Here is a 23879-nt window from a genome sequence, read left to right on the forward strand (position 1 = left end):
TCATCATCGTCATCATCATCCAACTCCAGGCAAAAGAGAGTTTGTTCATGATTTTGTCATATCCAGGTCTATAAAGTCAATGGCACTTTAAACCATTCAGTCATCATCATCATCATCGTCATCCAACTCCAGGCAAGAGCGAGTTAGTTCATGATTTTGTCATATCCAGGTCTATAAACTTAATACCACTTTATACCATTCAGTCATCATCATCATCATCATTATCACCGTCATCCAACTCCAGGCAAGAGAGAGTTAGTTTATGATATTCCCATATCCCCGCCTGCCAGCCAGGAATAAACAAACGACGTGAGCATCGTGTCCCCCCCCCACCCTCCCTCCCTCCCTAGCATCATCACTCCCGGCGTCCACGGTGCTCGCCTCTGTCTGTGTTCAACTAGCTGGGAGGAGGAGGGAACTAGTCGTGCAAGGAGACCCGTGAAATCAACATAAGAGTGTCGTCGAAGGAGAAATTGTTGCCAATACGACTATTTTCATTGACTGTTATGTCAGCCTCGCCGTTTTTGTGTCCGTTTACAGTGTTGAGTCGTTAATTTACAGTAGCGACAGAATCGAGCGTAATCGACTATATAGGAGGCAGTCCCTACCAACATCGCAAGCTGAATGAAGTCGCTTGCTTTGCATGGGCTGTGTCCCGTTTAGATAAGAGAGAGATATATAAATAGATATATATAAGTGGCTAAAGCGATTTGACTCCGAGATTTTCCGTGTCCGTAGTGGTGCTCTATTTTTTTTCTCATTGATATCGGTGAAGAAGAAGTACCCTAGAAGAAGATATCGGGACCGAGATTGATTGGTAAGTTGTGTTTGTGTGCATGGCATCGCTGTAAAAAACAAAACGAAAAACCATCATGTTTATTTGTTTGTTAAGTTTATCTTGGTTTGATTTTAGACGTGGTGGTTTGATTGCCATTTTTAAGATCCTACACACATTGATAAGGGTTCGATTTGAGCTGCGTTATTTGCCCGTTGTGAGATCGATTGCAAAGCTGATGATGGGAGGCTAGCGCTACCTAGCCGATTAGCATCAGCTGTGCTTCACATGGAAATAACACCTGAAAATTCGTGAGTAAGATTCATTCCATAGGTGTGGAACCGTGTCGCTCAAGATGTATAGCAGCCTAGATGTTGCATTATATTATTATTATTAGCACACATCAAAGAAACGTTGATTGGAAGCTGAGCCATTTGTTTGCAAGCCCGGGCCGTTTGCGTTTTGGAAACTGTTGACACACTGACTGCAATTAAGGCATTACATTTGATGTCCCCTTCCAACAAACATTGATTCATGGATTGTACGCTTTTTCTAATCTTCAGTAAAGCCTCAGTATTGCCTCAGTATTTACACACACACACACACACACACACACACACACACACACACACTCGCGCACACACACGCACACAATAGAATGTTCTCGGCTTGGTACTCTTGGTCGTCAATATGCGTATTGCCATTGGCTGGCTTTTACTCGACCATGTGCGTAGTTAAATTGTGGATTTAAAAGAATAGGAACGCTAGGCAGCACTACTTCACCAATACATCAGTCTTGCTTCTCTCCCCTTGGCCAAGTTTGCCAGTTAATTGTGCAGAAACATGCAGTGCTGGTGCCCAGTGAATGGAGAGAAAGATCTTAGGTGTAACTTCAGGCTTCTGAAACAAGGGATATAGGCCTATTTTCTATGGCTTGTTCACATCATGGTTATCTACTTTCTAACTCTACATTCGCCATGTCTTGCTGAAAGAAGAGGGAGTTTGTTTTTCATACTAACAATGCAGGGGTTGCCGTTGTTTCTGAGAGCATGTTCCAATACCAAGAGCCATGCAGTCCCACTGTAAAAGCAAGAGTGCTGTGCATGCTGTGTTCATCCCACTATGGGACCAGCTATTAAGAAGCAGTCATGGACTTGTTATTGTGCACAATGTCCAAAGACGTCAGTTAGCCTTTTCGCACCCTGGCTGCAGAGAAACGAACAATAATAATACCCCAAAAAAATAACACCCACCCTCGAGGATTGGGGGTCAACTATATTTCTCTCAAGGAGCCAGAGGCTCCAAATATGAAAACAGCATTCGTATGATAAAAGGACATTAGCCATAGGGAGATGACCCTAGCAGTGGCCACCTGGCCCCAAACGCATACCCACTTTACCAGACCTGTCAGTCAGCAGAGCAGTACAGTAGATGTCACGCTTCAAGCTGCGCTAATCCAGATTACATAATTCCTCTCTCTGTTTGGAGTGAAAACGCTTGCAGTAATTGCACATTTGAGACATACTACAGGGGACTTTCCGGGGTCAGTCCGTCACCGTCAGGTCAAAGGTTAAATGCTCCAGCAACTGATTGCGATCAACAAGGGATTAATGATGGAGCACCAGCTGCTCGTCATGAGTTTGATAACGCAAACCCATCTGTAGAGTCAACAAGAAACCACCCATCATGTGACGATTTGCCGACATTCCTCACACGCACAATATGCTCTCATCGAACAGATTTGCATGTTATGTTTTCCTTTTTTCTTTTAACAGGGCTAGGCCAGATTATGTAACAGTTAAACAGATGTGAGGCAGTCCTTGTGTGTTATTTTTGCAGTCAGAGGATAATATCAGCCTCTGGGAAACAAATAGATGTTATCTCTCTTGTCCTTCACGCGTAGCATGGCGTAGGATATGATTGACCATGCACTAGGCCTCTACTAGGGGTCATACTTTACATTAAGTTGCCCCTATTCCTGTGTAGTAATTCTGTTTTACTTTTATTGCTAAATAGTTTGAACCGGCTGTTACATAGGCCAAGTTAATCCACTTTTAAAATAACACAAACTACCCAAGTCCCATACGTTGTAAAATGATGTTGTTTGACTCCAGTGATACTACACATGTCGAAGAGAACTGTTACCCACTTGTGGCTTTGGGACTCTATTGTTTCGTTTCGTCATTCAGGAAACACTAATCTTATTTGACAGAATGGAATGCCTTCAAAGGATGCTACTGTAGAGATTCATTTCCGATGCAGATGTTTCCCTTTTTGGGGTGGGCATTAGTGGCAGTCAGTGGCTTGCTGTGGTTGTGGATAGCATCTGGATGATGCTCAAAGTGGCCCAGCCTTCGACAGTCAAAAGACGTACTCACTCACTCACTCACTCACTCACTCACTCAGTTAGAGCCTTTGTTAGATCTTAATTCATGTGTGCATCACATGTCTAATTCAGTCCCATCTGTCCACTGGTGGTTGTAAAACCACATCATCCATTAAGCATCTTTATCACACAGTTGGTGTGTGTGAAAGATGAGAACGATGAGTTTTATAGGCCAGTCAGGCTTCACATCTTGGCTTACAAATGTCCACCCTTGTAGAACCCATTTCAGCATTGGTGACATTGACCTTAAATTGGCACGACTTGATTTAGGCCAGGAGATTCTCTTAACCAGCAAACCCAGAAATGGCATCATGATGAGCCAAGTGTGTATTTTTATGTTGGTTTAGTGTTCATGTTTGTCTTTGACAAGCATTGTGTTGTCAGGTCCTGGCCCACACACAGTTCACATGACCACAGGTTTTATTTAGATGCAGCATGCAGCAAACCTGTTTTCTACAGCTGTTTCTGCCTGTTTCTTTCAGCTCATTAGAACTGAGGAGACCAAGAGGAGAACACCCCAGACTAGTAATCTGTCACTTACTACAAGTCTCGGTGTACTCTCTCTCTCTCTCTTTCTTTTTATTTGTTCTTACAAAAAAACCAAAATGCTTTTTGTTTAGTGTGAGGGGGAAAACTGTCTGTGATAGTTAACCATGGGATTGGGAATGCGTATGGCTTCATGTTTTGTTAACATTGCTTCTATAAATTATTTTCAAGACAGTAAAACGTATGGTGGTGTAAAGGCTGTGGAGTGGTCTCAGTAAAAAAAATTCAAGTCGCAGGAGAGGTTAGATATAAAGTTACTCAATCGTCAGTTAATGATTGTTGGTGGGTATGGACACTGTACAGACAAACAATGTGACTGGGGTAAAGGTGCGACACGAATCCTATGAAAAAAAAGTAGGTCTGTTTTTAAAAAAACATAGTCCGAGTTGTTTGAGGCGACAGCAGCAGTAACGGGTTAAAGAGAGAAAAAGCCCTCCAGAAAAATGTTGTGCTGGGGAAGGAGGGAGGGAGAGGGAGGGAGGGGGGGAGGAGGAGGACTACGGGTGACAGCTGCGCGTGTCAGTTCTCCCGCTTGTTTGTGCCAGCTTGTGTTACTGTCTGAGCCCACCGAAGAAGAACGAGAGGATCTAAAAGGGGGTTGGTGGGGGAGGGGGGGGGTGGTGGTGGTGGTGGTATGTGTGACTCCTTGCCAGGAAAAGGGGGTAAAGAAAGGGATGGTTTAGGCCTATCAAAAAGGGGCAGCTATGAAAGCCAAAACAACATTTTGAAGTTGCAGTACTAATCCAGTCATTCAGGTATTGTGCCATTTTTTTTAAATATCCCATCTCAAGACGTATTGTCTCTCTCCCATTTGGCCGGCAGATGATTATCCTCCCGTAGCCCAACCACAACCCCAGATCTCAGGCTGATGATCCTCCAGCATATCCAGATCAGCCTCTGGAGTAAAGTGGATTAATTAGCCGCTAGGGCAACACCGTTGCCCTGGATGAGAGATCAGATTAATCCTGCTGCTGCACTCACACAGAGGGAGTTTAGACAGCCATGCACTTCTCCACCCTATTGTCTACTCCCCCCACACACACACAAGATATCCTATACCCGGTTAGCAGTGGAGTTGGCACATGCGGGCAACAGTACCACCAAATAGGGGTTCCCTATGGAGCTGACCAGTTTCAGCAGATGATGTTGGGGTTGACCTTGTTCGCTCCATGGAAGACCATCCTCCGTCCCTCCACATCTTCATGGAAGCCCTCCTCCAACCGTCCACATCTCCATCTCTGTAGTTAGTTTCAGTCTGACCTACTTATTACAGAACTTGGCACAACTGCAGAAAAACAAGGCCTTTTTTTTTTTTGTTGCAATACATATTTCATAGCCCTGAGGGGAACCGCTGTTATGTTTTCTCCCCTCGAATCGCAGGGACGCCTATTTAACACCGTTAATTCCCCACCAACCACCCCCCCCCCCCACCGGATAACAAAACCAAACAAATACCCTGGTATTGTCCCTCTGCCTGACGGAGAACAAAGTGTAGTTTTTCTAAGGTTTCTATGCCTCTTTAGAAAATCCCTAAATGACTGACACATATCACATATCCCCTGTGTAAGCGTTGTGAGTTTTCTGTATTAGGCCTTTTCCTGGCTGGGATGATACACAGATTAGGTCGAACAGTGTAGTAACAATGACTCTGAAAGGAACACATATACGTGTAAGCTGTGATGATTCCAAATTCTAAGTTCAAGCCCTGATAATACTTAGTATTATTGAGCTACAAACTCAATTAACCAATTGTGTGTGTGTGTGTGTGTGTGTGTGTGCGCACGCACGCGCACGCACGCGCACGTATATACACACACACTTACTGCGGAGCTGTGCCCTCGAGGCCCAGGTTTGGTGTTGCCCTTTGGCATATTAAGTTTCAAGAGTGCAGATCACTCTGGCTGTAGCTGCCAGTGGAAATTTCCATTTCAGATTCAGACAGCAGCCTTTGTTTCTGGTGCGAGAGGCGCACCACAAGGCCCTGTAAGTTGGCCAGGGCCAGCGGTGGTGGTGTTGCGAAACACCGTTAATAATCAGAAAAAAAAGAGGAGAAAGGGAGAAAAGAATGTCGTACAAAAGCAAGTATTGTAACCAAGGCAATAAAACGTGGGTTTGTTAGAAGACTTTTTGTCGTTTACAAAAGAGGGGAAAAAGCTTGAACTGTCAGCTTTTTTTTAACTTGGATGTGTCTTTTATACTGCTGTAGATTTTATGAAGAAATTGGTGTCTGTTTACTTTAAAAATGTGTTTTTTAATTTATTTATATAAAACAAATGCTAGTGTTTGTTTTGCAAATCTCCCTTCAAATGCATTATTTGGTAAGAGGCCTAGATATCACAACTATCTCTCTGATGTTATGAATCCTAGGTTTCATGTAGTTGCCCAGTTTCCCCTCCAAGTAAGCCAGGGTTACCAGAGAGCACTTCCTCTAAAAGCTGTGGGGTCAAAGGTTCAGTCTGCCATCACCATTATGTGATCAGACCGCCAGTGGTGTAACCACTATTGATCAGAGGTGAGTGTCTGGGTCTTCAGCAGAAAAAACAAAGATCTGTTGAATATGGTTTGGTCTGAGTTATCGACCTGCGACGCAGTCAGAAAATACGCTGTGGACTTACATTATGGCCACTCTCCGATCTCAGAAAATGGCCACTCTTTTGACCGTTCCTGTTACTTAGGGCCCGCCCATTGCAATGGAAGATTACTGACATGATGTGAAGGGGGCTCTTCTTTCTGTCTGTATCTTCTGATTGGCTTGCTATCTAGTGGGAGGGACTTAGCAGGCAACTCCAGTTTCAGCTCTAGTGTTGTCAGTACCAAGGCCATGTGCTCTTGGGTTCCTTAAAGGCAAGCTCTCTCAGTGAGCACACGACAGCTGAGTTTGCAATCGGAGCCGGGTGAGAACTGAATCCCGCTCATCACAGGGCTGGCTGCTCTCTTGGTTATATGGTATTAAGACCACATGTCTGCTTATAATGTGATTTGAGAAAAAGCATTGGGCTAAGCAAGGAGGAAAGGAGGGTAATTTGGTAAGAGCCCTTGGGCGTCTTGGGTTGCTGACTGTGAGAGCACAGTCAATAATGTAACAGTGATTTTTCAACGTGTCAAATTGAAAAATGAATGCTATTTTTCATTGCTGACAGGCGGCCAAGAAGACATTACACACTGTAGATAGGCTAGTTCCTTCAAGGTCACATTGATAAACCCTGGCTTTTTGTACATTACCAATAACCATTTGAATGGTAAGTCCCTTGCTTGCCAGCCTAGGAAACCCCACACATACAGCCTCAGCCATATGCAACATCACCACTAACTCATCATGAGCATGGGGAAGTGAGCTTGCCCAATACTTAACATGTACGAAAGTCCCCTTGTGGAAGTAATGCAATCTAGGAAGTAACGCTGGAACTAATTGGATGATTGGACGAGCCATGTGACCAATGCATAACACCGAAGGGAAAGCTACAGAGATCTCGCCCCTTGAGTCATACAGTCAGAGGGGTAATCTTATCCTTGTCTAGACTCTCCAAGCTAGTCGTTCCTAAAGGGCCATGCTGCAAAGCAGGAAGCACTTGGCCTACACCTCCTAAAATGTGATTTTAAACATTAACCTTCACCTCACCCCAACCCTAAATTTAGACCAAATGGCTAATTTACTTGCTCATCAGTTTTGACAGTGTAGCCAGTTTTGACTTTGCAGCATGGCCACACAGATAGGACCCGCCATACTAGAACCTCAGGCTGTGATTAGGGACATTTTTCTTTTTAAAGGTGTCCTTCATTGGAGGTGTTCTTGGAAATAAATAGCCACCATCATCCTCGTGCTTCTGCTCCGCCCCGCACCAAACACCGGGGACCTTGTGTCCAAGATTGTCGTGCAAACACAGATAGACGAAGACCCAGCAGGCACCTAAAACATGTCGGACAGGGAGGTCACTGTTCAGCAACACATCCTCCTTATATGTGCATTCACACATTATACACACACACACACATACACACTTATGATGTGTCTTGTGATTAGGTGATTAAGGACGTAGTGTTCAGGACATCTGTTTCTCCTTTGGCTGATTTGTGTGAACAGCCATATGGAGTGGCTGTTAGTTGACCGCTCGCTGCTAGGCAATGACCAAGAGGCCCTTCACTGCGCGTGTGTGCTGTGTGACTGTCTGTCTTGCTGTCTCTCTGTTTGTGTCGGAGCTTGCTTCACTTCCTGTAATCAGGGCTCCCTATGCAAACACCGTAGTCTATTCATCTCTGAATCACCTGGTTGAGGCTTGTTGAAAGCGGCATAGTCATCTATCAATGTGTGTGTATTAGGGGGCTTGTCCAATGTATTAAGGTGCCTCTGAGTCTAAACAGAAAACGGTAGAATAACGAATCCTTCCAACAATCTTATTGGCTATGTTTTAAACCTAACTGCAACCTCCTAAGGTTTGGGCAGGGAGTGTGACGGGGACCAGTCTCCCAAGCTATGCAGGAAGGGTTTATGGAAATGAAATGGCCTGTGGTCAATCACATCTCCTATTCTAGGAGCAAACAAGAGGTGAAGAGTTTAGTCTATCTACCAACCAGATGAATTTCACTTTAATCTCCAGCAGCAGAAACTGCTGTAACCTGGTGTGACTGCCTGCTCCCCGTATCGCCTAAGTGAAGTAAAGCTAGGCCTAAACCGCTTGAAGAAAAGCCTACTTTATCTATGGTTGTTACCAGAGAGAGGAGTCTTCTGGGGTTGTGTGGTAGAGGAGGATGTGGTTTTGAGTTATTTGACACCTCACTTCACACAGTTATGTGAACTTTTCAGGTACTTTTAGCAAAACTTGAAAGTCACACTCAGTAAGAGCCACATACTCAAAATGTAACCTCAACACTCACTCTTTTTTGCTCAATGTAGTGTCTGCCGGTTTTGGTGGAAATGAGGAGACACTCTAGTGAAGTCATTTTGTCGAGGCTAAATGATAATTCCAGCGTGTGTTTTTTATTCAAGGTGGAATGGATAAAAAGAATACATTGCAGCCCTGAAAGATTAGAAATGCATGTCCTTTATCTTTTTTCTCTCAGTGTAGCAATAACTTTCCCCAACCTTAAGAAAAGCTACATCGCTTCCTTGACTTTTCCCTCCGAAAACATTCTGCCTAGCCATGGTCTCACCTTACAGCACTTGTATAATGGCCGTTCCATTGCCACCCAGCCCCCCTCTCTCACATGCCGTAGAATGAGGTGTGTGTGTGTGTCTGTCTGTCTGTCTGCCTGCTACCCCCAGCCCAGTCTATTTTCACCTCTTTGTCATCCAGTGTGAGAGTTATATAAGTCTCCTCTGAGAAGCCCAGCAACAGCGTGTTGAAATGCGAACAGCACAGTGTTACAGTAAGGAGCCTGTTACCTCACGGAGTGAGTAGAGGGCCAAACCCCTCTGCATGTCTCTTTGCATTCTTTAGGCTGAGCTGGCCATCACAGTGTGAGGCCTCAGGCCCCTTGCCACACTCGTCAGAAAATGGACCAAAAACATACACGTATAAAGTCACTATCCGATTTGATGTATGGCATTTTTGGGGAGTAAACAAACAGAGGCACCGACGCTTCCGTTGTTTCGAATTGTCGAAACGGACAAAGAGAGAAAAGTTCAGCGTGGACACCCACAGACCCTTGTCGTCTCCCTTGTCTGTCAAGTTTCTCCCAAAGAGAAACCGTTGGCTCAATCGGGGATTAACGGATAAAAGGGACTCATGGTGCTGGGGCCTTAGGCCTGTTGTTTATTGATCAACTGCAGTAGTAGGGCTGCCGATACCATACCATTTTGCTATTGTAAATGGTCGCGCTGCACCCTTTTATCTCTTGTGCTCTCTCTCTCTCTCTCTCTCTCTCTCAGCTCATGTCTGTGCCGTCGTCGTTGACTGAGGAGGAAAACCAGTTATACGAGCCTCTTCCTCTCGACCGCCAGTTTACGACACGCTTACTCGCTCTGGAATGTGGCGTCCCAGCCCCGCAGCTGCTTATGTAATAGGGTGGGAGGATGTGGAGGGAGGGAGGGGGGGGGGGGGCAGGAGGGAGGGCAGGAGGGAGATGGGGATGAGGGCACAATAAATCGACACATCTGCTCTTTGTCTGGAGCAATGTCAAATGGGAGTATACAGTCATACATACACATACTGCATTTCGTTGTCTCTGTACTTGTACTCTGCACAATGACAATAAAGTTGAATCTAATCTAATCTAATACCATAATATGGATCCTACATACCACACGTGACTGTACAAAACCCGTACAACCGGAGTACTTCATTATCCTTCTTTGGGACATTTGGTCTTATCTGTAGGGCAACAATATGGTAAATAGAAACACAGGTCCCTCAACAGCGTCAGGGGAGGCAGAAATCGGGAGGACGATTTTTCAAACACCATTCCATTCCATGCATTATGGAAATGAGTCCGTCCTCCGATTTCTGCCTCCATCAGCCTCCCCTGATGCTGTTGAGGGACCTGCGTTTCTATTTATCATATTGTGGCCCTACAGACTTTTGAAGGGACGTCTTCTCCATTGCTGTTTAATTCAGAACAGCTGTGATAAGGAAGCTGCTCCGTGCTCTACGGTCTCATTCCCTTCTCCTCCCAGCTCCAGTCAAGCGTGCTCTCTGGGTTTGTTGTGTCCTTAGTGGGCCCTGCAGTTGGGAGGGAGGGAAGGAGAGAGAGAAGAGGGGTGGAGGAAGAGAATGAGGGGGGGGGGGGGGGTATTTTTAGATGCTCTCATAGGAGGCCATTTGGACCCAGGAGGTGGTGGCTGACTAAGTGTTCAGGAAAGAGGCAGAGTGTTTCAGGTACTTTCCTGTAACGGGAGGGTTGAGGATATCGTAGGTTCTTTCCTATCAGGACAACGGCCGATTCAGTCTTTGTGTGGCCAGTTATCCTGTGTCTCTGTGTGGACAGCATCCAGTCGACCAGCCAGCCAAAGTGAACTTTGGAATTCCCACAAAATGGCCTGATTCACTTGAACCATTGGCAGCAGGTTAAAGAAATAGGCTAGAAGTCACAATCGAAAGGTTGTGTTTGTCTGCGTCTGTGTGCGAGTGTGGGAACACTTCACAACCCCACAGAGGGACAGCCAGCAGCAGTCTCCAGAGCTGTCATCGGTAGCCGTCGCCAGTGAATGGCCCTCCTCTCTCCATGCTCTCTCAGTCAATGACCTTCCCTGTCAGGGCCCAGAGCCACAGGGTCTGAACCTGTCTCTCCGCTTCCTGGGCCTCCTGTGAAGATGGCTACTGGTTGCGAGGCGCCCCACCGGACAGGCTTTAATGGAGGCTGTAGCGATGAAAGAAAAGGAGTCAGACGGGGTCGAGCAATTTGGAGTGAATGGCTGAAAGGGCTGAATGAGGAGCTTCAATGCAAAGAGTATTTGAGTCTTTTTAAAAAAAATTAAAAAAATTAAATGGCGGTCGTTTTTTTTTTTGCTGTGGATCTGTGTGGGTAACGGAAGCAGCACATAGGCTAGTCAGGAATGTGTGAGTGACACCTCATACGCTGTTTACAGCAACGGGGTAGGATTACCGGTGTATCCAGTACCCTCAACTGAGCTCAGCGAATCCTGATACTGCCAGAAGGGATCCAAGTCACCTTGGATGTGATCCTAAATAGAGACCTTTGGATTCCCCCCACCCGCCCCCCCCAAATTTACACACATCTGAACCCTTCACCCTCATGAGATACCATGTCCTGTGTGTCCTCTGTTTAAGTACACGTGTGGTGAAAACGGAGAGAGATATTGAATCAACTACACGCACTCGTACATTTTTGCCGGTGTGAAATCCACCATTTTGAGATGACGGTTTGTGGTCCAGGTTCAAGGACATGAATTCAAAGGACCCGGGAGTTTGAAGTCATTTTGTCGTTCGTTAGCCTTCGCCGACCTCGTTATCAGCAAAAAGAAAAACGCAGGAGCCAAATCAGCCATAAATCACCTTATTATCAGTCATAAAACCATAACAAATCATAGTATACAACCAGCGCTTGTCATAAACCTTGACAACTCTCTACACACACACACACACACACACACACACACACACCCACCCATCTCTGCGTATAACCCTTATGGCAGTCGTCCCAGTCTATTCTCTAAGTCAGAATAATGGCTTCATAAAGTGGATGATCATATCTGTCGGCCTGCCGTCAGCCTTGGAGGCGGCCCAGCAGCGCTTCCCCTGGGGTGGGGCGGGGGGGGGGGGGGGGGGTTGCATAACAGCGCGTGGCTCTGCCAGCTCGGACAGAACCAGTCTTTGTCTCTAACGCTGGCTGTGTGTGTGTGTGTGTGTGTGTGTGTGTGTGTGTGTGTGTGTGTGTGTAGGAGGGTTCCATTCCATAGCCGGATCCGGTTAAAGCCATAACAGAGCCTAGTCTTAAATAAGCCCAGTACCACTAAGCCCCTGTTATTGAAGCATGCTGCTAGGTAATGTAATTGTTATCAGAGCTGAATCGATTGCTTTGTGTCACTCCACTGGCTTGTACTGATGTGAGCCTAACCCCCATATACTGCCGGCGAGTTGTCCTCTGGTGTCATTAAAACACGATGTCAACTCGACTTATGTTTGTTTCTCTGATCTGTCAAGTCAGTGAGGGAGGGAGGGATGAACGGCGGTGATTGTAGCAGAGGTTGAAGGCTAGTGTCTGTCCGCTGTAGTCATCACAATATTCCCAATGGCGGTTTAGTTTTCTAGCTTACGAGACGACAGTTTATTGTCTGTGCGTGCGATGCAATTGCACAGTGTATTCAAATCAGTGCAACTTGCAAATCCAGAAGTGCGGCGCTTAGAAACAGGAGTGGGAAAACACATCACTCTCTTCAGGTAACTGCCCCCTCGCTAGCTTTGGAGCAAGTAGGGCTGTTTTGGTTAAGACAGAATGGGCAGTGGGGCAGAATTTTACCCTAAGGTGAATCACTGATCTCAAGGTCTTAACCCCCTCTCTAAACCGTAACCCCTCGTCATCAGGGCTTTAAAATGCACGAGTGCTTCATGTCAGCTGTGTCTCAATATTTACATTGGATTGTACACACGGAGCCGTATGTGTGAACATATGGGGGTTCATGTTACCGGGAGAGTCTGTGCGTGCGTGCGCGTGCGTGCGTGTGTGTGTGCCGCCCGCCTGCCCGTGTGCACATGCATACTGATGGAATTTGGATGTCAGGGGGCCATGTAGATCTAACATATTTTTGAGCTCAGATAAAGCAGAGGTAACCAGCACTGCCATGGCCACATTTTGGTAGCGTGAGTGAGAGTGAGAGTGAGAGTGAGAGTGAGAGTGAGAGTGAGAGTGAGAGTGAGAGTGAGAGTGTGTGAGAGAGCATGGTGCAGAGCCACTCCAAACTGGCAGAGCAGGGGCAGGAATCGAGCCTAGCCAACGAGAGGGCAGCTTTGTTGATCACTACATACCAGCTACTGGCCAGGAGAATGCCATGTGTGTTATTATTACTCTCAGCGTGTGTGTGTGTGTGTGTGGGATGAGGTTTGTGTGTGTGTGTGGGAAATGAACAGAGCCCCTCCCCTAACCTTTTCTTAGCTCTCTGCCTTGGATCGCGGGCTACCTCGAGTTATAGATTGGATTTCTACATGGCACTATGAAGGCACCACGCGGGTGAGTGTTTGTTTGTGTGTGTGTGTGTGTGTGTGTGTGTGTGTTTGTGTGTGTGTTTGTTCACTTCAAGAGGACGTGCACGCAAGCACAGCGTGATGCCAGGCGGAGGGTGTTGTTGAGAGCGGAAGCCTGTGTTTTTATCCCTGTTTCAGTTGGCTCGGCTGAATAGGGAGGCGTGTGTGTGTGTGTGTGTGTGTGTGTGTGAGAGAGGAGGGGATCCAGCCAGAGTCTTTCAATACAGCAAGCAGTCATGCTTGTCTCTCTCCTCCTCCTCCTCCTCTTTTCGACTTGGACTCGAGCATGTCCAGGCATGTCTCCCCGCCGTTGTGGACTGCACACACTCACACACATTCACACCTATGCATGCCCTCACACACACACACACACACACACACACACACACCCACACACCCACCCTCTCTCTTTACACACACACCCACCCTCTCTCACACACACACCCACCCTCTCTCTTTAATTTTTGCATGCTAGTAGTAGGCTTTTTTCAGAGGTAGTGGATAAGGGACACAAACTTGTTTTTGTGAGCATTTGTCTTTCAGCTCCTACCTTGCTATAGGCCAACGTGTCGCCTACACTTCATATATTTCTATGCCTATGTGGACAAATATGTTTGAGCTGTTTTCTGAAAACAAAGAGGCAATGCTGCTGAACCCCCGAGGAGGTAGAAGTTACAATAACACCCTATTTTCCTGTCGAAGTCTAGGAGATAGGCCTAAACAGGCAACGCTTTAATATGTCCATGAGGACCAATGTTCCTGTACCGAGACTAAACCGTTAATTAGACCACTGATGCACCACAGCACGGCTTGCCAGCCATGCCCTGCTCTCAATCAGCCCCAATCGAAACAGTCTATGGTTTTAGACTGAATTAAGGCTGGTGCACATTACGCAGCTCTATCGATGACGAATCCTCACAATGGGTTATTGCAGTCAATTTCCACCAGTACTTATTGTTATCATGTGCCATATCAAAGCTCTCCGCCTGGGGTGGGAAATTGCCTGACCGTTTAGTGATGGATAACCCAGCTGAAAGCGACTTGCTCTCTCGGACCCACATTCGCTTCCACTCATGTGGTAAATCTATCACTTTTTACTGCCTCCCTAATCCCTCTCTCTTTGTCTTTGTCTTTCTCTCTCTCCATCCAGGATATCCATGAGCTCGGATTTCCAGCACTATAGTTTCAGGATGCCGAATATAGGGTTCCAGAATCTTCCACTCAATATCTACATTGTGGTGTTTGGGACGGCCATCTTTGTCTTCATCCTCAGCCTTCTCTTCTGCTGCTACTTGATAAGGTACAGTAAGATCCACACCGCTGCTCCTTACAGCCTCGTCGCCCTTTTAAACCGGGACTGTACGTTGGGGGTGGGTTACCATTTGGATCGGGGGCTACAAATGCCATACAGTTTTGATGCCGGGTATCATCATTTTTGGCAAAACGTTTTTCACAGATTTTCATAAACGGTAAGACATGAACAAGATTGTAGTGATCGACACGGGGGAAATCCCGCTTCCATCGGAACGACGGCCGTTTTATTAAGTGACTGTAGCACGCCGCATGTTCACGGCATAACCCGTATACCACAGATCATTCACAACCGATGGATGCCAATCCACTTCGTCAAGAATAAAAACTGGCCATTTGCGATGCAGAGGCAGCGCTTCCGGTCTTCACCCGCAACCCTTCAGGCTATTTACTTTGTCCGAGTTGAGATGCACAGCTTTCACAGCAGGAAAAGACTGTTACTGAGTTATATTAAACCGTCCAGAAAGACCATGGTCCTCCAGGGCCTCACACTCTGCTAATACTTTGGCACCAGTTGTTGATGTGAATGCCATCGGAGCAGCACCCTCAAGGCCCTATGGCTACCCTGGGATGGCATTTCTCACCATGTGAACGGGTCTGCTCTGTTTAAAATCACACGGCGTCCAGAAACCCGATGGGGGGGGGGGAAGCCCAGCAAAAGGCTTCCGTATCCCCTCCCCTCCCCTCCTCTCCTCTCCCCTCTTTCTTCTCCCATCTCCCCTTGCCTCTCTCCCCTCTCCATCTCCCTTTCCCCTCTCCCCGCCCCTCTTTCTTCTCATATCTCCCTTTTCCCTCCCTTGTCCCCCCTGCCCCCAATCTCTCTCTCTCCCCTCTCCCTCCTCACTCTCCTCTCCTTTCTCCCCCCTCTCTCCCCACCTCAACGGCAACTGACTCCCAACAGTGCTCCCAAGACGTTACCCAAACACGTGTAGCCCATGCAGTTTTATGAGAACTCTGTGTCCTAGACTCTAGAGTAGGAGGGCTATTTATGTCCCGAGGTCACAGCTCTTGTTTCTCTACTGTGGTCATAACACACTGGGTATACACCACACTAGCCAGGGGTCCAGTTTACACTGTAACAAGAGGTTGTGTAAGCCAGTGTGTAAGCCTATGTGAGGAGTGCAAAGCCAAACAGCATTGCTTTCGGAGAGGAGAGAAACCTTTGAGAAGGAAACTTTAATCTTCCCGCCAGGTCCAAAGTGATGGAACCTTTCATCAGGCTAACTTTGAAGCCCTGCACTGCTTTGAACACAGCAGTAGTCAAGCGCCGATAAGGCTGATACCCAAAATGAGCGACATTTTGGCTACTTTGTAAAAGCAAAAGGCGGCACACGTATTTTTTGGACCAAGACATGCCAAGCTATGATGTTAGAGCCAACCGGACGTGAGCGGACTAGAAATTCTGCTATTTCAGGCATACAGCACGGAACACTCCAGGACCAGATCCAATAACTCATCACCTGCATTAAAAAAATATGTAATGCAGGTTTTAAATCTGAGAGTTTAAACCGTCGCCTAATGCTATTAGGCTTTGGGGTTTTCAACTCGGGCTAGGGTTCAATCTCTGGGAAGCTTCAAAGCTCTCCAACCAGATTTCATGCACTAATAAACTGCTGCAGCCGTATTTAAAGTAGTTGAGTGCACATATGGACAACCCAGTTGGTCTGAATGCTTCTTAATGAAATGGCTTGAAGCAAGGCTTTGTACAAGTCCCAATACCTCCAGATGAGTTTCATATTAGAGTCCACTTCAGCCCTACCTACAAATTTATTTGTTTAAAAGCCAAGGTAGGGAAGGTCAATTTTATTTGTTGTTGTTAAGGGTATTTCTCTTTGATGCTTTGACAAGAACAAACTGTATGGTATTTGTTGCTTTAAATTCTGTTTGGGGTTTGTCGTTATTTCCTTTTCTATTTTTTTTGGTGTGCTGTACATAAACGCGTGTGTGGTCTTGTTCTCAATTTGACAGTTCTTTCACAAAAGGGTGAAAAGGCACAACAGCACAGTTTGGAGAAGCTAGTTCTATTGCTGACTTGATAATCTGAACTGGGAAAAAAAAGAGTCCCGCCTGTGAACGAAAACGAAGGAAAAATAGCTCTTCCCCCCCCTGCTGAAATGCTCCTTTTGATGGAGACGTTACGATCCCAGCTGCATAGTCACGACGGCAGAACTCTCGACCTTGAAGAGGTGTGCTTCGTGCATCTTGACTCGATTCTGCTCAGTCCTCATTCGCCTCCCCTTTCTATCCGTCTCTTGGTTATTCAGAGGCCATTTAAGTTTTGTTTAATAACTCATCCAGTCGCCATTCCCTTGTGAATACAGTTCCTCTGTGAAAGGGATACTCTTTCAAATTGGCCAGATATTTTTGTTTGAGTTACATCTTGCACTTGGCACTGAGAGGTTTTTAATAGGGCTGGGAAAACACAAATCGATTTGTCTCCTTAATGAAAGACACACACACACACACACACAACCACAACCCTCCCCCGGTTGTGCTCTGTAAATCCCAGCCCAGTATTGTATCTGTTACACAAAGAATGGTATGGGGGGTTCCCAGAGATCTAATTGGCCCTCCTCTCTAGCCTCCCTGGTCCAATAACGATTGTCCTGACTACTGTTGCTATGGGGGGTCATCCCCTGGCAGTGTCCAACCATAGAAATAATGTGCAGATGTGGAACATTTCTTACCTAAAACAGTGAGAAGCAGCGGCTCTCAACCAAATTTACCCCACCCCGCCCTCCCCTATCCAGCGGGGGAGATGGTAAGTGTCTTTATGCTTTTGTTATCCCTCCCCCCCACCCCCACCCACCCTCAAGACAAACTGTATGAAATGAATGCAGTGTCACAATTTTATCCAGGAAAACCAAAGGTGTTCAGATTACCAAGTCATTGCTCGAGGAGATGGGGATAGTGAATTTGAACTCTGAAAGGCTTCTAAAGATGCAGTCTCCCTCTAATGCATGTGGCCCACACTTCCCTTAATCACCATGACCACCTACTACACACACACACACGCACATACACACACACGCGCTAAGCACAAAGCCTTGCTAAAACATGTCTGCACTTAGATTAACATAACACTGAAATATTTAGTAGGCTAAAATCAGAAGGAAGGACATTTAGAGAGCGGATCTGGATGCAATGGTACGAAAATAGAACCGCCCCCCTCACACACACACACTTACACACGCCACCCCCAGCACGGCAAGGCAACATTTTTATTCTGCATATATTTTCGAGTCACGATATAACAGAATAAGTCGTACACTTACTTGACTTAAATATGTCAGTACAGGTCGTTATTACAAGCTTACAGGCCAAAACCTTTAATCCCTCTATCCAATAGAAGACGACTCGGTTGGAGTCTATCCTGGCAGATTAGGTCGGCAGGCTAAACCCAGAGATGAACTTAACCTCTTCACCTGTCCAGTCTGTCATACTGTCTCATTTGAAGGTGGCCAGTGTCCCAAGGTTCGTTTGACCTTGTTTGACAGATGGGCCTTGGGATGAGCTGTGTCTTAGCTGTAGCCTGCCTCACACACAGCCCTAGTCTTAGCTGTAGCCTCACACACAGCCCTAGTCTGAGTCTCTCAATTCCCCGGATGCACAGCTTGGGGACGAGGGAGACGTGCGCTGGAGTTGAAGTGCGAACGCTGACTACCCTGGTGTGGCCCCAGCAAAGGCAAACACACACACACACACAGAGACACACAGATTGACGGGAGGCTGAACGTCACAGATACACTCGACTCCCTCTGTTGGGGTAGTTCATAGTCCACACACACTCGCGAAATATGCCCATAGCTGGTATACACACACATACATACAGAGACATAGAGGAATGTCTATCAAACACAAACATGTTTTGGAAGAAAATGCAGGAATACAATTTAGTGTAGGAGCCCTCAGAGGGCACAACTTTCATAAGCATCTCACACACACACACACACACACTCACTTCAATTGTCCATTGCATTGCTTACAACCTCGCCCCCTTACCTCTGTGCTAGAAGGGCCGCTCATCACCCCCTGCCCCCCCTCCCGTCCCCCCACCCCCCCTCCCCATAACCCCCGGCCCATGGGAGTCTCTGCACCTTTACCTGCTGGTCTCTTTCAGAATGTCAGTTTCTCTCCTAGACTGTGCTGCCCTGTTTTACAGATCCCTCTCACTCTGCTCCGAGAGGTTAAAGTTACTAGTAATGGAGGTAAATCTTACATCCTATGTCTCTTAAGCTCTCAGTCCTCTGCTCTCTCTCTCTCTCTCTCTCTCTCCCTTCTTCTCCATCGCCCCCCTCTCTATTTATATTCCTCCCCCTTCCCTTTCTCCCTCTTTCTTCTCTTCTTTTTCTCCATTGAAGTGTTTTAGTTTTTTGTCTGGTTTTTACTGAAGAGCATGGTGTAAGCCATTGCCAACCCACCTCTGTCGTTCTACTGTACAATGAGCTCGCACTTTTCTTAACCCTTCACTTCTTGTGTTGAGAAAACAGGCTATCGTGGGGTTGTGCTGGTTTCTGTTCCCAACGTGTTTTTTGTGCATGGTTTAGTTCATCATTTTTCAATCAATGTCTGATCCGGTGAATGTATTTCGTGCTGATTGGTGTTTTACCACAGCTGGTTTACATACCATCAAAAGAGATCTGTTTCCGAATGGAGCGTGTTAATATCTAAACCAGCTTATTGTTAATATGTAAACCAGATTGTTGTTAATACACCACTCAGAGAGATATCAACTGACTTCATAGTAGAATGTCCATGAGGTGTTAGTCTCTTCAGGATTTTCGTTCTATTTGTTGATCCATTGTGCTTGCATCAGCTTTTACATGGCTGACTTGCTTCAAGGTATGGTTCCGGGGACATTTTCACCCACACACACACTGTTAACTGAAGGTTAATGGGTTATTTATTTGAGGAATGTGTGGACTTGGCTGCCTCCTTCAGATGACCTGGCGCTCCTCTCCCATATGTCAGCCCCCATGAAGCCCCCTTGACAGTCCTTACTCTAGTCGTTAGGTTCGTGCTCCCGTGTTGTGTCCTTTCCTAGTCCCGTCTCCCCTTGACCTGAAACAACCTCATAGGTCAAAGCAAAACCTACCCAATTGCTTTATCTATCAGTGGTGGTGAAGGGAAGGAGATAAACAAAGGGAGAAAGGAAGGAAAGATTAAGGACATTGGTTGTAAAAGCTCTCTTCTCTCTAATGATCCATCCCTCCCTCCCTTCCCCCCTCCCTCAGCCCCCCCCAAGCTGCTGTAGTCAGCAGTAGTGAAGGCCACTACGGTACTAGAAGGATCGTTAGCCACTCACGTGAAGGGAGCACCCTGCTGCATTCAGAATAGTAGAGGTGATCAACTCAAGTCCGCTGATGTAGCGAAACGCTACGTTAGGCTACGCGGAGAGGATCTGTACACAGATGCTTAAAGGGGATGGATAAACCGCCTCAACCCGTCTCGCTAGGTTCATTTAACATCCAAGAGAGAGATTTTTCAAGTCAGTCCCACCTGGCGGACATTTTGTTTAAGAGAGCTCGGTGAGAGCTGGGTGCACAGGTGAGAAGCAGCTTTTTACAGTAAGTAGGACATTAAACATGTATTGATATCAAACTATTCAGGCCAGCCTGTATCTACGCCTCCTGTTTTGGTGAGCCAGTTGCAGATCAGACAGATCTGAGGTCATTTTGCTGTCAAAGTGAGATTCCACAGTCAGATCAGGGTGTGGAATTCAATTCCCATGGAGGTGGTAATGGCAGTAGCTACCAAAGTGCAAACGTTGGGTGCTCCGTCAAAGTTGTCATTGGGAGGGGACGGGATGGGACTTGCAGTGTCATCAATGTCAGGGGCAGCCAAAGCCAAGGGGGTTCAATGTCACGGTTATGGGAGGTCGTGAAATCACAGAGTCAAAAGAGCCCTTTGGCAGAACAGAACAGGACATTAAAGGGTGGCCCTCACGCCATTTCACAGCCCGTTAAACAAAACACACCCAGTTCTGTCAAAACCTGTAATGTTAAGTAGAACCACTCTGGGTGAAATATAGCCTACATCTGTCCTGTATGATGACTTCAAGAAGCCATGGTTATAGTTTTAGATCTGCAATCAAATATTTTTCAAGTGGATAAATCTATGAGTCCGAAGCTATGGATAAGAGCACTAGGTTTAAGATTGAATCCAGCCTCTTTTATAGTCAATATTGAATGGTCAGCTGGTATGGTTTTATGGGCAATTGATTATTTCTAACTTGTCCAATAAACCTGGTACTTGTGGTTATAAACAAAAGCCTGGCTGACTGGCAGTTGAAGTGTTAACTCTCAAAGTCCCTTAGCAGCTGCAGCCCTTGCACAGGACAGCAGTGTCCTACTGTATGTAGGCTAACATAGCTCAGACAGCTGAATGTGACTGGCCTGGGTTTCAGTGCTGGAGTTGTAATTGTATGATAGAAGTACTGCATTGGCAGCCATATCATATAACATTATCACTTCTCACATAACAACACTATTGTTATGTCAGCCATGTTTTTGTTCCTTCTATGAACTATCTCTGCAGTTTTTCTCCATTAGTTTCTCTCTCTTGCCTATTTCAGGTTATTTTTTCACGTGTGTGTATGGGCGCGTTCGTGTGTGTGTGTGTGTGAGTGAGAGATGTAACTTGCTGTAAAGGCTCTCCTGCTAATCAAAGAGGTGTCTTTTCTTTACGTTGTCCTTCAGGTTACGGCACCAGGCACACAAGGAGCTGTATGCATACAAACAAGTAAGTACAAGTAACTCCGCTTACACACACACACACACACACACAAACACACTGATAATGTACCGCTCAAGGCAGTAATTTACTCAAATGAACAATGGGGTTTATTTCACTAACACTATCTGCTCTACACGAGCGTCTGTCTGTCTGTCTGTCTGTCTGTCTCTTCCGCATTACATAGACATACAGAAATATACAAGCAACCGTAATGTACTGTATGAGGCGGGTTGGGGGGGTGGAGGGGAACAAGGGGGGGGGGGGGGGGGGGGGGTTACACGCCCTGTTTACACCCTGTTCATGCCCTGTTCCCATGCCACATGTTCTCACCCTGTGGTTTATGTAATGCCAGCCTGCTCAGCATGAGAACCAGTTTATGTACCACACGTGACGTTATACCAGGTGGGTTCAACACACACACACACACACACACACACCTGCCTAGTGGCTAATGAGAGAAAGCGTGAGGTGAACCTGTCCTCTCGTCACCCCTGGTGGTTCTAGACCCCCCCCCCTCCCTCCCTCTTGATGGTACCAGCGGAAAATGCTGATTATTGTTGTTGTTACGTCTTTAATCCTGCATCTGCTCCGTCACTCGACTAGGCAGCACAGAGATGATGTCATCACTCGTGCCATTGTCTTTCACACTGTCTGAATAATAACTACCCAAATCTATTTGCACTAATTATACTAGTGTATGCTATATGTGTACTCGTTGGATTCCCATCGTTTCTGTCAAGTCAGCGTTGAGTCGTCGACTGTCTGTTCTAATTTCACGCCTTTTTCATCTTTCCTCAGGTGATACAGAAGGAGAAAGTCAAAGAACTAAATTTGCACGAGGTAAGAAGAAACGTCATCTTTCTCCTCTGCAGTCTCCGGGTTGTCGTTGTGGGATTTAGGTGGATACCGCGTCGCAAACAAGTTTGAACGTTTATCAGACAGGAACGTTCTTGTCATAAGACAGCACAGACTGCGCCATCTGTACCTCTCTCTAATTGAACCTGCTGTACAGGTTTGTGTGCGTGTGTGCGGGTCTGTCCTCTTCCTGATGTAATCCGAAATACCCTGCGTTAGTTAACGTCGTCATACCATGTCCACCATGTACTCGGCATTAACATTGATGATCAGTCTTTTCCTTTTTTGTCTTTTTACTTTTAGTTTGTGCTCCTCTCATTCCTATTTAGAATCCTGCGACACAGTTTGTACTGAATAAGTTAAAATGGTCGCTAAACCCTGTGATATTGATGATGGCACGGTCGTATCTCTTCCACCGGAGCTCAACTGGCCATTGTACAGCCACAACAAGTCCCGTAGGGTGTCCTAAATGGTTAGAACCCTATGTCCGCACTCGCATCCTGCTTAGAATGCTTGGACAATACATTGCTTCATTCTTTGTTGTATACTTGTGTGGATTTGAAACGCAGTCAATTATGCAACGTCCCACGAGAACAAAGTCAGTTTGAGGTGTCTGTGTCTGTCTGTGTTTGTGTCTGTCTGTCTGTCTGTGTTTGTGTTAGGGTAGAGTGCTTTTTTCCATGGTGCTGCTCTATAAGCCTCTTCAACAGAACTTTTGCTCAGATGCAGTTTGTCCCATAAAGTTAGCGGTGTCCTCTCTTCACCCCAGTGGGACTCTCCTGATGATCTTCCTGATTGTTATTCTCCGTACGACAGCAGAGAATAGATTCGATTAGCCTCGTCTACACAGGAGTGTCAGCTCAGCAGGCCTGTTATGTTCAACTTGGCCCCTAGTGTCCCCAGTGCCCCCCCCCCCCACCCCCCACCCTCCCTCTAGCACCTCCATGCTAATGAAAGGCCAGCACTGGTACCGGCGTGTGAGGACGTACACTACAGCTTTGGCGCTAGCTCCAACCACACGAAACCACAGGGTAGGAATTTCCCACTCTAGGGCCGAATCTCAAAAGTCTTTCCTTGATTCCTCTCGTCCTCTCCCCTCAGCACGCCTCCTCAAAACGCATTGGCGGAGAGGGTCCGAGGGGAGGAGCGTCACACCCTCTCCTCCAGTGAGGTTTGAGGAGGTCGGGCGAGGGTGGAGGACGACACGAGGAGTCAAGGCAAGACTTTTGAGACCCGGCCCTCTGGGTCTGCACCCAGTGTCCTGGTTTGTCTGTTATTAGAACTGGGAATGAGAAGGTTACGAGAAGGCTTCAGAATGTGACATGGGAATGCGGCGAGTGGAGGAGAAGACAAATTGTTTTGTCGAGCTGAAAACGACAACATAGTTATGCTAGGCAAATGCTGGCGTTGATGCAATGACCACTTTTTAGAAGGACTCAGTTCCAAAGGGAAAAAAAAGCGTTTGCTGTATGTTATGGATTGAACCTCATGCAGTAAATACATAAGCAAATAACCTCTGTTTGACACTGAGGCCCAAAATATCCTGTAGCCTAAATAATATATCCGTGTAGCCCACTGGAAATGACAAACACGAGAAAACGTGTGACATTTGACACATGAAACAGTACAACACCAT

The 23879-nt window shown here is 46.5% G+C and overlaps 1 protein-coding gene across 2 annotated transcripts in view; it reads left to right on the forward strand.

Annotated features, from left to right (window-relative positions):
* The first annotated feature begins 406 nt into the window (after positions 1–406).
* Positions 407–23879, forward strand: part of rnf24 (ring finger protein 24) — a 30542-nt gene continuing 7069 nt past the window's right edge. For both annotated transcript variants that reach the window (XR_014554836.1, XM_083692641.1), the window contains exons 1-4: positions 407–817; positions 14493–14642; positions 21352–21394; positions 22187–22228. Coding sequence is in view for 1 of the 2 variants with exons in the window: in XM_083692641.1 (XP_083548767.1) it covers positions 14500–14642; positions 21352–21394; positions 22187–22228 (228 nt within the window). In the remaining variant the exon portion in view is untranslated. The remainder of the gene's footprint in view (positions 818–14492; positions 14643–21351; positions 21395–22186; positions 22229–23879) is intronic.

This window comes from Argentina silus (genome assembly GCF_951799395.1).
Source record: "Argentina silus genome assembly, chromosome: 21".
In the NCBI taxonomy this organism is placed as follows: domain Eukaryota; kingdom Metazoa; phylum Chordata; class Actinopteri; order Argentiniformes; family Argentinidae; genus Argentina; species Argentina silus.